The sequence below is a fragment of the Laccaria bicolor genome, genomic scaffold, assembly GCF_000143565.1.
Source record: "Laccaria bicolor S238N-H82 LACBIscaffold_21 genomic scaffold, whole genome shotgun sequence".
In the NCBI taxonomy this organism is placed as follows: Eukaryota; Fungi; Basidiomycota; class Agaricomycetes; order Agaricales; family Hydnangiaceae; genus Laccaria; species Laccaria bicolor.
The window spans coordinates 293,235-304,322 of record NW_001889892.1 but is presented as its reverse complement, the minus strand read 5'-3'; the positions used below and the strand labels follow the sequence as shown (position 1 = coordinate 304,322).

Below are 11,088 nucleotides of genomic sequence, written 5' to 3'. Positions count from 1 at the left end.
AAGGGATAAGCAAGGTAAAGACATTTTACAAGGCATCACATGTATTAAATAATCAAGTCCCAGGAAGATATTTACAACTATGAAATGAAATAGCTAGGCAACAATAAGAAATTACTGGGTAGGAAAGAAATAACCCTGGGGAGGCAATGAAATGAAAGGCTAGGCAACAAAGAAACAGGAAAGAAATGGGACTGAGGGGCAATGAAATAAATGGCCAGACAAAAAAGAAATAGTTATGAAAAGGTATAGGGAAGGAATAAAATGGATACGAAACAACTATGGGAGGGAATGAAACACATTTCATAATGCTTGCCCTACATTTCTCATTTCATAAAAAACCTGGGCAGTGTCCAAAAAGTTGTGCAGGCACTTGCCCAAATTTTATCATAAAAGTGGTAGGTACCACTCCTAAAAATGAGACAAACTTCAATAAAAGCTTCGGAAGTAAATTATCTGGACTCACGCTATGACGCCAAGCATAATTGCCTGACATGAAGTCACTCCAACGCTGCTTGCCAGATTTGTCAAGACCAATATAAGGTGCGTAATCAAAGTGGCCATCGAACTCCGGCTTGTCGAGCATCTGGGTCATGATGACCTCAGGATCCCGAAACCAGACCTCGTATTCTGCTGACTTCCAAGAGGGATCACTCGGCTGTACATCCCCGGTATAGCTCACAGTAAAACATTTCCAGGGTGCATCACCAAGCTGGATTGCATCGATGCTGGAGTACATATGCTCGTATGAGGTGAAGGGACCCAATTGATCAGATTTCATCTTATCTAAAGCCCATAACTCTAGAAGTTCGTCAATGTTTCCTGCCGACATCTCAACGCAGCGGTACAAGAAATCTGCGGTCCGACACTGAATTTCGCTCTCGAACGGCGACCAATCTGTCGGCTGTGCAGCTGTCCTGGGAAGAGGTAGGGTACCAGGAGGAAGTGGATTGCCTTCAGAATCACAGGGGACACCAATGTGGAGTGAGAACCATGCAAACGAAAGAAAATGTCATGACTTACCAGTGAGGTGTGGATGAAAAATTTGTGATGGCCTCGGTGGAGGGGCTTGTTGCGGCTCAGGTGAGGGAGGTTGGGACCAGGAAGGTTGTGCACTCTCAGCACCTGGTGAGATGTGTCCAAGGCCATCCAAATCATGAAAATCTTCGCCCACAGAAGGGACATCAGAATTAACCCAATTAGAGTTTCGGTGTACAGTGCGGAGGTGGTAGGTGAGACCCCATTGGCATTTGAAGCGCTGTGGGCAACCAGCATGAGAGCAGCGAATGTGAAGCATTGTCGGTCGATAATGAGGGGAGAAGGGCTGAAATGAAAAAACTCCAAGTTCTGAAAAAACTCTAAGTTAGTGGGGCCGGCCCTTCATCCGGTTAGGGGAAATTTTTCTACCTGGTGGACGCGTGGCCATCGGGTAGCGAAAGACCCGTTTGTTTTCTTCAGGTAGTGAAAGACCCGATTATTTTCTTTCCAACCTTCACCACCCTCCCCTCTGTCGCATTCAACACATTCCAATATGTCGGCGAGTTGTCCTAAGTGTGCAAATGCTAATCAGCACCCTGCACAGATCCTTCTCAATAGCACAACGAAATGACGAACCTCTGCTCAAGTCAAGGCTGATAACGAGGCAGCAGCTGCCGTTGTTGCAACTACTGCCTCAGTCGCAGCGACTAAGGAAGCTGCGATGAAGGCTCGGATTGCCCAGCTCGAGGACAGCATCCGTGCTGCAGACCGAGCAAGTGCTGGTCAAGCTATGCGTCCCAACCTTCATAAGTCGTCAATGTCTACCAACTGTGTATGTAAATACCAAAAAGCCATGCTTACTCAATACTAACTTCAGTTTATATTTGCTAGGTGATGATAGCACCAGTTGGGGCCATGGCACCTGCACTAGTGGAGCACTCAGCAGGGATTCCAGTCATCTGCCAGAAAGGACTTACTTACCGTGTTACACGTCCACCCTCAAGCGCGTCAATGAGATCTGAAGAACCAGTCGAGAATGTGGCCATTGATGTTGATGCAGATGGAGGCGTCTCAGATGGCATGACAGGCATCCCCCCCAAGTCAATGGTTGACAGCGAGAGCGATGGTTTGGGAGTTGGCGAGTGGGAAGACAAAGGAGAAGATGATGAAGACTTCGTGATGCAACAGAACCAAAGTGATGACGAAGAAGCTGTACCAATTTCTGTAAAAGGCAAACAGGTCGCAAAGGGCAAAAAGAACAAGGTAACATACCAGATTGTTCAACATCCCTTCTGACACACATCCTCTCCAGGCACCACCTCGTGGAACGTTTCATCAAGATATTCAAGAACTCCGCCAGAATCCAGCCGTCGCTGGTGCTGTTGTATCAACAAACAAACGCAAGGATGTTGTGACGGTTGAGGATGCACCGAGGTGAGTGCACATTTTACTGTGGTGACATTGTGTTGATATGCGGGACCGAACTGCTAGTGTGAAGCGCGGAAAGAAAACAGATGGCGGGTTACTTCCTGGCTGGAAGAAGCAGGTAGGGTACCAGCTGGGCATGAAGAAACAAACCCTGCCTGCTCAAAACGTTGATAATGATCAAGACGACTGTGATAAGTTGGGCGAGTTCGATCAGGAGGAAACCCTGGAAGGCCTGGCTGCTGTGCAAGCGTCGAAACTGTCAATGGTTAAGATTCGAGATGGGCAAAAGGGGGTCGAACTGGTGAGTCAGCTGTGTTCTCCTTTTTTTCAACGCTTTGATTTTATTGCACCTCAGAAGACCAAAATCACCGAGAAGTCAGTCACCACCTTGACACCAATGGACCTGGAGGCCGCGGCAAGCGTGGAAAGTTTACCACCAGCTCACTGCCATTCCCCAGTGGTGCATCGGGCGCTGCGTATGTTGCCAAATGGAAGAAGGTTGCGTGCACAATGATTATTGACAGGGGGGCTGTAGAACTCTGTGCCTACGCCGCTATTGGCGCATTCATGCCACTCGTTGTCCAGGATATTTGGAGGGAGGTCTTTCCAGACCTCGACATGTATGAATACATGCAATCGAGTGCGGAGGAACCGGTTGACGCCATCATTGCCCTGGTAAGATCCTCCATCATCTATTATTTATGTCTTACCCCAAGCTATCCACTATTTAGGCTGGGGATGTCTTGACCAACTGGCGCAGCACTATTGGAACCAGTGCATTGCAGGTCCTCTCCAATTTCTTCCGGGACCAGTCCTTCGCTCAAGACGACATCATTGCGTATTGCAAAACTGAACGCCTGAACTTCAAGTTCATATATCAAGACCCTTTGGCCCCTGCAGTACGTACTGGATTCTATCGCTTTCTGTGTTCTCCTACTGATCATCATCACAGGGCAAGAAGGGGGCACTCCAGTCTGACCTCATCCTCGAGGTCTTTACCTGCCACTTCAAGAAGACGGCCTTCGCCGCAAAATCATATGGTCTCCCAGTGGGAGGATTGGGATTGTCAACTGCTGCAGTAAGCCACAACTCCTCCTACCTTTCAATTGGTTACTAAGCTTGGCTCAGCTTGAATGTGCGCTCTCCCTCTGGTCCTCTGGCATGGATCCTATTAGAGATGAAAAAGGGAACAAAAAGACTGTTCAGATGTTCGGCGAGAGCGAGTGGGGTGAAAAATCCTGCTCTTGGATTTCGGTAGCCACGCGACTTGCGCCAAAGGACTGGGCATCAATTCTCGCCGAGGCAAACACTAGGGCGGGGATCTTTTCTGCTGATGACGACGATGACCATGACGAGGACAGTGTTGATCCTCAAACTCTTGTTGAACTTTGGTACGCTTTTTTTTGCTTCATTCCCTTGTTGCTTTGTTGACTTGCATCTAGATGTCTGGGCAGTCATCACTGGGATTCTACAAGCTCATTTTTGCGAGGGTCAGGAAATCTAAAAGTACCATCAACGTGCATAAAAGGGTTGTCATAGTCATTTTACATAGTCTACCAAGTACCCTAAATACGAAAATTCAACAATTTTACCTGCTCCAACCTCATCCTAAGCATCCCCAATTCAACGCCATTTGGCCAAGTCATGGAGAATTGTGGTCATTTGGGTCTCGTTTGGCCGATTTCCAGGTAATTAAAACAGATCTCTTTTTTTGGCCAAGCAGGTAAACTTGGGTGATCAGGAATCTTGGCAACATCGGATGACTGGCCCAAGCCCTCCCAAACAAAGTGCGATCTTGCTGATGTGTGTGGTTCCCCGCTTTTTTTACGATAAACTGAACGATTCTCACAGACAAAGCAAACCTGTCCGACATACATGTTGTGCATGGGCTGAACACCAAGAACTCCGTTCTCGCGTGTTTATATTGGAGGGAAGGGACGTAGGCAATGTTCCGGTCTATGTGGATATCAATGAAGTTATCACCAAAGTTGAGTCAATCTGGAAGACAAAGAGTCATCCAATAACTCATGAACAACTTTCATCGTTAGTTCATTATGGGAATCACATACAGAAACCTACCACCCATCGTCATGGACAACTACTAGTAGCGAACGGATCTCAAGTATAATTGTTGCTGAGTTGTGCTATAGAAGATCTTGAAACCAGGTGAAGGCCACCGCGATGTATTAGCGATAGGTAGCTTCATAAAACATATGAGGACTATCTTCGTACTTATAATGTGATGGAAGAGAAGATTACTTATGCACCCAAGCGTTGTCATAGCCTGCTGCAACAACAGAAACCATGAAGTTTGCATGGTTACCAGCGGATATCCTTTGCAACACCCTAAGTCTTCGCACAACCATTCCACAACTTCTTTAATGGCCAACAAACTTTTTGAAGAAAGTCAACAATTTGGCAAGCATTTTGAAAGCTGAGGTGTCATGAAGTGCTTTCTTTTCATCCACCATCTTGGTCTGAATCTTCAAGATGTTTGGCCAAGAGGCTGTGGAATCAAACATATCAATGATCTTCCACGCAGTCTTGTGTTCCCTGGGCTCCAAATGCGCTACCTGGCAGCCCTGTGCTATCATTCCCTCCCAAAACTCTGATCTAGCCGAGCTTTGCATTTCGAACCAATATCGGTGTTGACCTGGTCCCAGAAGGTGGCTGTGAGAATCACATTTTTCAGCACATTGGGACCGCAAAGCTGCTCGAATATCTTCAAGTTTATAAGAGGAGTACCACACATTTTAGCGTCTGCAATACTGCAAAACTGGATGATGCCGCTAAGGATGATGCGTCGCCTGTAACTGGGATCAGAAAGAGGTTGTCAACGTGTTCGCACTGCTGCCAGACAATATACTTACGATTCCGTTAACTGTTGGGTGATGATAGTGAGAATTTCATAATCTGTGCGTTTGGAATCGTCAAACCCGAGAGTATCAATGAGAAAGATCCTTCGTCCAGAACCATCAGGGTGTAGACATGTGAAGACTTGAACTTCTTGGGTGCAAGAGTCAACTGAATCATTGACGTATGCAACAGATTTGTCCCATCAGTGTGTTGATAAACTAGGAGGTCATCTTCATGATAGGATTGGAGAAGGCCAACAAAGACATGGACCAAACTCTTCCCTGTCCCAGTTGGGCCCATCAACCTGGTGGGCACCATCAATCCTGTGAACCCACAGAAAGGATTATACTACAGTCATCCACCAGCCAATGAGACACCGCCATCATTTGAGACACTTTTGCCTACCTAATATCTCACTCAATGCTACACCAATTTTTACAAAACAAATTTTAACATGTAGTAAAAGCTCATATCTACCAGTCTACAAAGTTTGGATGCAGTCAAGACAATATTGACGATGCTGTGGAGTTTTCAAAATGGACTGTTTTTCAGAAGTAGCTGAAATACAGTCACACCACTCATTGAGACACCCATAATATTAGTTTTTATTCACGAAAGGTTGTTCAAACATTCTGAAACTTGGCACAGTTATAAGAGGGTATTTATCTCAGATTTTCATGTAGTTTTTGTAGTGAAAGGTTGTGCTTAAATTTGTTGAAGCTAATTTTCCAATTTCGGTGTCTCATTAGCCGGTGGATGACTGTATTACTAATAGTATGGGGAGCGGTAACCGTGCCAATAAAATCGTGCTGTTTGGTTCTGTTTGTCTCGTGCCAAATAGTCAAATTCAGTGGTCGACGACTGTTATTTCACTTCAATTGATACATAGGAACCAATCTACAAGTCTATGTTGTTTGTGGTGATATATAATATACTATTATGATTGAATTTAGTAGCCAAGTTCTATATCTGTGTCACTATACATGTCAGATGCATTTTCCTCTGGAATGTAGCTTTCCTATTCACTCCTCACGTCAAGTTGAGCTTCAAGCTCCTGCTGGTTTTGAGCTTTAGACATTCATATTGTGTTCCGGTCTGTTCTCCAAGTTGTCGGAGTGAATGTTGCAAAGGTTTGTCATTGACTGGGAAGTTTGCAATGTCGATCGTAACTTCCGGCCCAGTTTCCAAGTGTCTTTGCCCATGATATAAGATACTTGTGGTTAACAAGTCAATATATGCAGAGGTAATGAAGATAATGTGTTGCTGACGCCGATAGTCGCACTTTGGTCACACTTCAGTTACTTTCTTTATTGCAACACGTGATCATCAACGTGTCTTACCATGCCATTCCCCCATCATGGATTGCTACCTCATCTGTAGAGGTGTTCTTTCAAATTTTTGCAGGCACAAACTCATGGAGCGTAGGATGGATTTGTTCAGGACAGAATTTTATAAAGGGGTTTGGAAGGCTTGAAGTAAGATATTAACTGATGGAATATTTGTATTTTTGTGCTAAATTGTATACAAGCACCTTTACTTATGCTCCACCTACATATATCCACACTTAAAGTGGCAATCTACTGTTGTGTTGAAGTAAATACGAGCAGTTGAGACGATCAACCATTTTTTGATCAGGTCTTTGGTGATGGGAAAATACGGCGGAGTTGAAAATTTGGCAGTGGGTTGCTGCTCCCCAATACTAACGCAATAATTGTGTCGTCCTGTGTAAGGTCATGGTCGAACGCTAATGGTGCCGTTTCTGAGGAATGATCTGGATCTCTGAGGGGCGGCGGCAAGCCTGCACAGTCCTATAAATCGAACTGGATAGACAGGCAAGCAAGTTAAGGCTGTACCTGTGCCATGCCATTTGGCTTGCCTTCTCCCGAGGTTGAGGTGCTCTGCGTCACTGACGCTTTGATCCTTCGCAAGGAGGGTTATTGCCAATTCTAACGCTGATGCAGCGGTGTTGTCGAGGCGAAAGACTGTGGCTCCTTTATCAATCAAAGGCTTCCAGCTCCCGCTGACCATCATATCCTCATGACCTTTGTCACAACTCGTGGTTGCGAGCACAAGATGCTTGCACATATCCTTGCAATGTTTCCTGATATAATTGTGTAGGAACTGTGTGCTTGCGAACTGGTAACAGAGATTGTCAAGGAGGACAACTCCGTTAAATTTGCCCCGATGTTATCTTTGGTCCTTGTTAGCATCCCTGTCATGATACAGCGTTCAAGGTGTACTTGCTTTGAAGTCAGCCACTCTTTGACAAGGATCTCGATTTGGTCATTGCCTCTTGCAATGCTGCCACAGCCGGGTATCTCAACCAGGATTAAATGTCTTCTGCCGACGCCCGGAATCACGACAGCCTGAACACCAGCATTAGAACCTTGGAGGGAATTGTCCAAAAGTAACAGTGCCCTGGCAAAGTTATTGATGAACTGCATCAATCAGTAGCATTAGCGAAGACAAGTAGCTGGGCAAAGGACCTACTGTGGTCTTCCCAATGCCTGTTGTAGCCACCACTCTGTAAAATGTTTTAGAGTAATGTTGAACTTACAACCACAGTACGCACGCGATGACAATGTCGTTTTTTTGAAGAGATTCACTTGCTCCAAGAACATAGGGATGCTCATGACTGGGATAGGTCATAATGCAGACAAATTGGTGAAGGACAAAATATTGCCAATTCACTGTGACCGAGGCAAGCAGAGGGATGAAACAGTGGAAGGTGAGTGTTATTCTTGCAGGCTGGGATTGGGCGAAAGACTTCAAAGAGATGCAGAGGTGGGAGGACGTGGGTGCCAAATATGTGTTCGAACCTGATCGTACCTCCTGGAAGAGGGGAGGGGAATATTGGCGCCGCACATAGTTGTTTTGGGGTCGACCTCGTGCAAATGTCGAGGCTTGGAGATACTTGCTAGGCGCTTAGCCCTGCATTCATGCAGACTATTAATGTTTCAGGTTCAGAGAAACCTATGGATTTACATAAGTTGCAGCATGGCATGTATGATTTGCTATGGGCACACTCACCTATTCCAAGTCACAAGACGTCAATTGCAACCTTCCAAAAAGTTTGCCCCAATGTTGCGAGGATATACAAGAGGAGAGACACACACACAGATGAGGAGTAGGACACATCATGTGAGAAGCGACACACCTGGTAACAATGTGTCGTTCTTCGTGATTTCGCATTTTTGAGTGTGCCGTGCATCAATTCGAAACTCCGCCACAAGTTACAAGCGTGATGATCATTGTGACAACTTGGTCACGACTGCTTTCTCATCACCACCACCGCCATTTGCTTGCCTGTGCCCCACCACCCCCCTCGCTCTCTTCCTGCCCATCTCACACCCTCGCTATGGCTGACAAGGACCAAGAGAACGGTCATGGGCTCTTTCAGGTGGTTCCCACTTTGTTCAGCCCTGGATTTTTGCTAACAACCCACCACCATCACCTCCCACACCCTGTGCCATGGCAAACGTGACCACCGCCCCCAATTCAACCCCCTCTTGCAAACCCAACCCTCGGATTACGACTAATCGCCCATGAAAACGCCCACAAAACCACCCATCTACCAACGGCAACAACCCAGCGCCCAGGATAAACCACCCACGCTGACGGAATCGGCCCATGAAAATGCCTGCACAGACAGAATCCAGCGCTGAGGCCCATCGACGAGGACCCAGTGCCACTTGGCAAACCAACAGAGGATACAGCACCCACCGTGCAGCCAGGTGTGTACGCCACACCTCCCCACTAACCAACCCCGAATGACAGCAAAAATGCCAGCGCCCTTTGCGACGAGGCCACCACTGTGTCCCGCCCGACCATGGCCACCGAGACTACATACTGACACCCAGATGCGCCGATACTAGGCCGTCAACAGTGAGGATTCTTGGTGTGTACATTCCAGGGTCGCGAGGTTGCTCCCTCTCTTAGAATTTATGTATAACTTTGTATAGTAAGTAGTTTAAGGAATAAAACTTATAATCCTAAATTTTACTTGAGCATGGAGAGGCAGATTTTGACTTAACCACAGAATCTTTGGTGTATGATACATAGCTAATTTCCGTCACACATCAAATTTTCATTTTCTGACAATCCAAAAAGGGCGGAATCAATCAAGATAGTGGGTGACTTCCCATAACATAAATCTATATAAACAAATAAATCTGACCCTTATCGGAGTTTGAAATGGGTACCCTGGCTTGTGATTTAATCAAGCAAATAAACCGTAACGCCAACTGATTAGATTTATTCACCTGACATGAATAAACTTACTTCCATCTCATCTGAGCTGTTTTGAGGACACACAGGCCCATGGATGGGTGTATTATAGTTAATGCTCAATCATATCAGCCAGAAAGTAGGACATACAATGAATGAAGCCGAGAAAATGTCAACTTGAGCTGAACATGCTGTGGTTCTGTGAGTTATGTGCTGAGAAGATTGTTTGTGGAAGGAAAAACAGCTTCGGAGAGGAAATGTTGGAACCAGAGGACGTTGGCACTACTAATAAACTCTGTAATGGCTTCAAATTATAACGAGAGAGCAGACTGCCCTCAGCCGTAGGAGTAGAGAGGATGAGGTAGAGCTGACTAAGCTAGGTGGGAAGAAAATGTACCCAGGAAGGAAAGGTGTCATGATGGCAGGGTTGATTCCAGTGTTTGAAATCTATTCGAGGGGTCTGTACCCTCTGAATAGATTAAGGTTTATAACTGGGTGCCAACCAGGGCCTCCATCAAAGTCGAACCCTTACAAGACTCGGCATCCCGGCAAAAGACCCTAGATCTCGTCGATTTATTTAAATCTGGCGAATTTATGTTACGGGAAGTCACCCAGTATGATCATGCGGATAAGATTCGACACACCTTCCTGAGCAAGTGACCGACATTTGCCATCAAATGTGTTGAACATTGGACAGGTGTGTCGTTCTCCATCACGTGTGTCGTGTCTCATTTCTGTGTGTGTGTCGAGAATGTTGCCCCGTGTCATCGGTCTCGTGATGCCGTAGCTTCATTATTATGTAACATTTGAACTGGGCCGGGACCGTCACAAAAGTACTCAAGGTCTATACAAGGTCTATATCAACCCACTCCTCCTCAGTTAATCGATGTGTCCATATCTGACCTGAATGACTTGTTCATATCTTTTTCTTGCCAAGGTCAGCCTTGTATCTATGGAAATGCGAAGGCTTATAATTTTCGAGTAGGTTCATACTTTGAGCAAACTTTGAGTCTCAACGCAGAATACATGTCAACATCATCGTCTCTCTGATTGTGCCAGCTTCTAGTGGCACCAAACTCTCAGAGCGCGCCAGTGACAGCACTCGTTCAGCCCCATCGATTTGGTACAATGGTAGAATTCACGAATCTGAAGATCTCCATGGTCAACTGATGATTAGGATCTTCGTGAGTTTGTTAAAGCTTTCTTTACCTGCGGCAATACCACTGAGTCGATCAAGTGATATAGTCTCCAACAATGTGACCTCAATTATTAGAGCTTCCACGTTGTGATCGACGTTCGCATGCAAAACACGTCTGAAGTGCCCAGGAAACTTAGACTAGGTCTACCGATATGAGCGTGTTCCCCTTTTCGGCACGAGGCTTTGTGGATGCGGAGTAGGGAGGGGGTTAGGTACATTTAGCATCAATAGCGGAGTCTAGGACATGAGGATGTCCTGTCAAGGTGGCTATGTTAAACAGCACGACCATCTACCCTGCCGAACATGAGGCGAACTGCTGCCTTTCCTCAGATGCCAGTTTCGTTGCAAGTTCTCGCTGTTCACATAAATACATCACGCAAAATAGTGAGGCTCCTCTCTCAACA

The 11,088-nt window shown here is 46.0% G+C and overlaps 6 protein-coding genes across 6 annotated transcripts; 2 read left to right on the top strand and 4 right to left on the bottom strand.

The window, feature by feature from the left end:
- Positions 1-384: 384 nt before the first annotated feature.
- LACBIDRAFT_302505 (uncharacterized protein) lies at positions 385-1,294 on the bottom strand (the record flags this gene model as incomplete). The annotated part of the gene is made up of 3 exons (XM_001883425.1): positions 385-408; positions 464-951; positions 1,021-1,294. 3 exons carry the CDS (start codon positions 1,292-1,294, stop codon positions 385-387), a joined length of 786 nt encoding a protein of 261 aa, XP_001883460.1.
- Positions 1,295-1,602: 308 nt separating this feature from the next.
- On the top strand, positions 1,603-4,508 carry LACBIDRAFT_329357 (uncharacterized protein; the record flags this gene model as incomplete). Its single annotated transcript, XM_001883527.1, has 14 exons — positions 1,603-1,621; positions 1,680-1,811; positions 1,877-2,238; positions 2,288-2,409; positions 2,467-2,704; positions 2,759-2,778; positions 2,862-3,078; positions 3,135-3,302; positions 3,356-3,481; positions 3,532-3,794; positions 3,956-4,091; positions 4,127-4,206; positions 4,255-4,446; positions 4,475-4,508. The coding sequence occupies 14 exons, from the start codon at positions 1,603-1,605 to the stop codon at positions 4,506-4,508; spliced, it is 2,109 nt and encodes a 702-aa protein (XP_001883562.1).
- On the bottom strand, positions 4,505-4,720 carry LACBIDRAFT_302502 (uncharacterized protein; the record flags this gene model as incomplete). Its single annotated transcript, XM_001883424.1, has 1 exon — positions 4,505-4,720. The coding sequence occupies one exon, from the start codon at positions 4,718-4,720 to the stop codon at positions 4,505-4,507; it is 216 nt and encodes a 71-aa protein (XP_001883459.1).
- A 273-nt stretch (positions 4,721-4,993) lies between these two features.
- LACBIDRAFT_329356 (uncharacterized protein) lies at positions 4,994-5,853 on the bottom strand (the record flags this gene model as incomplete). The annotated part of the gene is made up of 5 exons (XM_001883423.1): positions 4,994-5,210; positions 5,274-5,316; positions 5,340-5,582; positions 5,665-5,682; positions 5,835-5,853. The coding sequence occupies 5 exons, from the start codon at positions 5,851-5,853 to the stop codon at positions 4,994-4,996; spliced, it is 540 nt and encodes a 179-aa protein (XP_001883458.1).
- An 842-nt stretch (positions 5,854-6,695) lies between these two features.
- On the bottom strand, positions 6,696-8,451 carry LACBIDRAFT_329355 (uncharacterized protein; the record flags this gene model as incomplete). Its single annotated transcript, XM_001883422.1, has 8 exons — positions 6,696-6,746; positions 6,841-6,958; positions 7,064-7,395; positions 7,500-7,697; positions 7,750-7,783; positions 7,817-7,894; positions 8,089-8,205; positions 8,417-8,451. 8 exons carry the CDS (start codon positions 8,449-8,451, stop codon positions 6,696-6,698), a joined length of 963 nt encoding a protein of 320 aa, XP_001883457.1.
- Positions 8,452-8,706: 255 nt separating this feature from the next.
- On the top strand, positions 8,707-9,259 carry LACBIDRAFT_302499 (uncharacterized protein). Its single transcript, XM_001883526.1, has 2 exons — positions 8,707-8,993; positions 9,049-9,259. Exons 1-2 carry the CDS (start codon positions 8,890-8,892, stop codon positions 9,110-9,112), a joined length of 168 nt encoding a protein of 55 aa, XP_001883561.1. The 5' UTR covers positions 8,707-8,889; the 3' UTR covers positions 9,113-9,259.
- The last annotated feature ends 1,829 nt before the right edge of the window (positions 9,260-11,088 follow it).

Coding starts and splice junctions, on each gene's coding strand:
- LACBIDRAFT_302499 (XM_001883526.1), top strand. CDS start 8,890: ATGAAAATGCCTGCACAGACAGAATCCAGCGCTGAGGCCCATCGACGA. Junction 8,994..9,048: donor AGCACCCACCGTGCAGCCAG/GTGTGTACGCCA, acceptor CAAAAATGCCAG/CGCCCTTTGCGACGAGGCCA.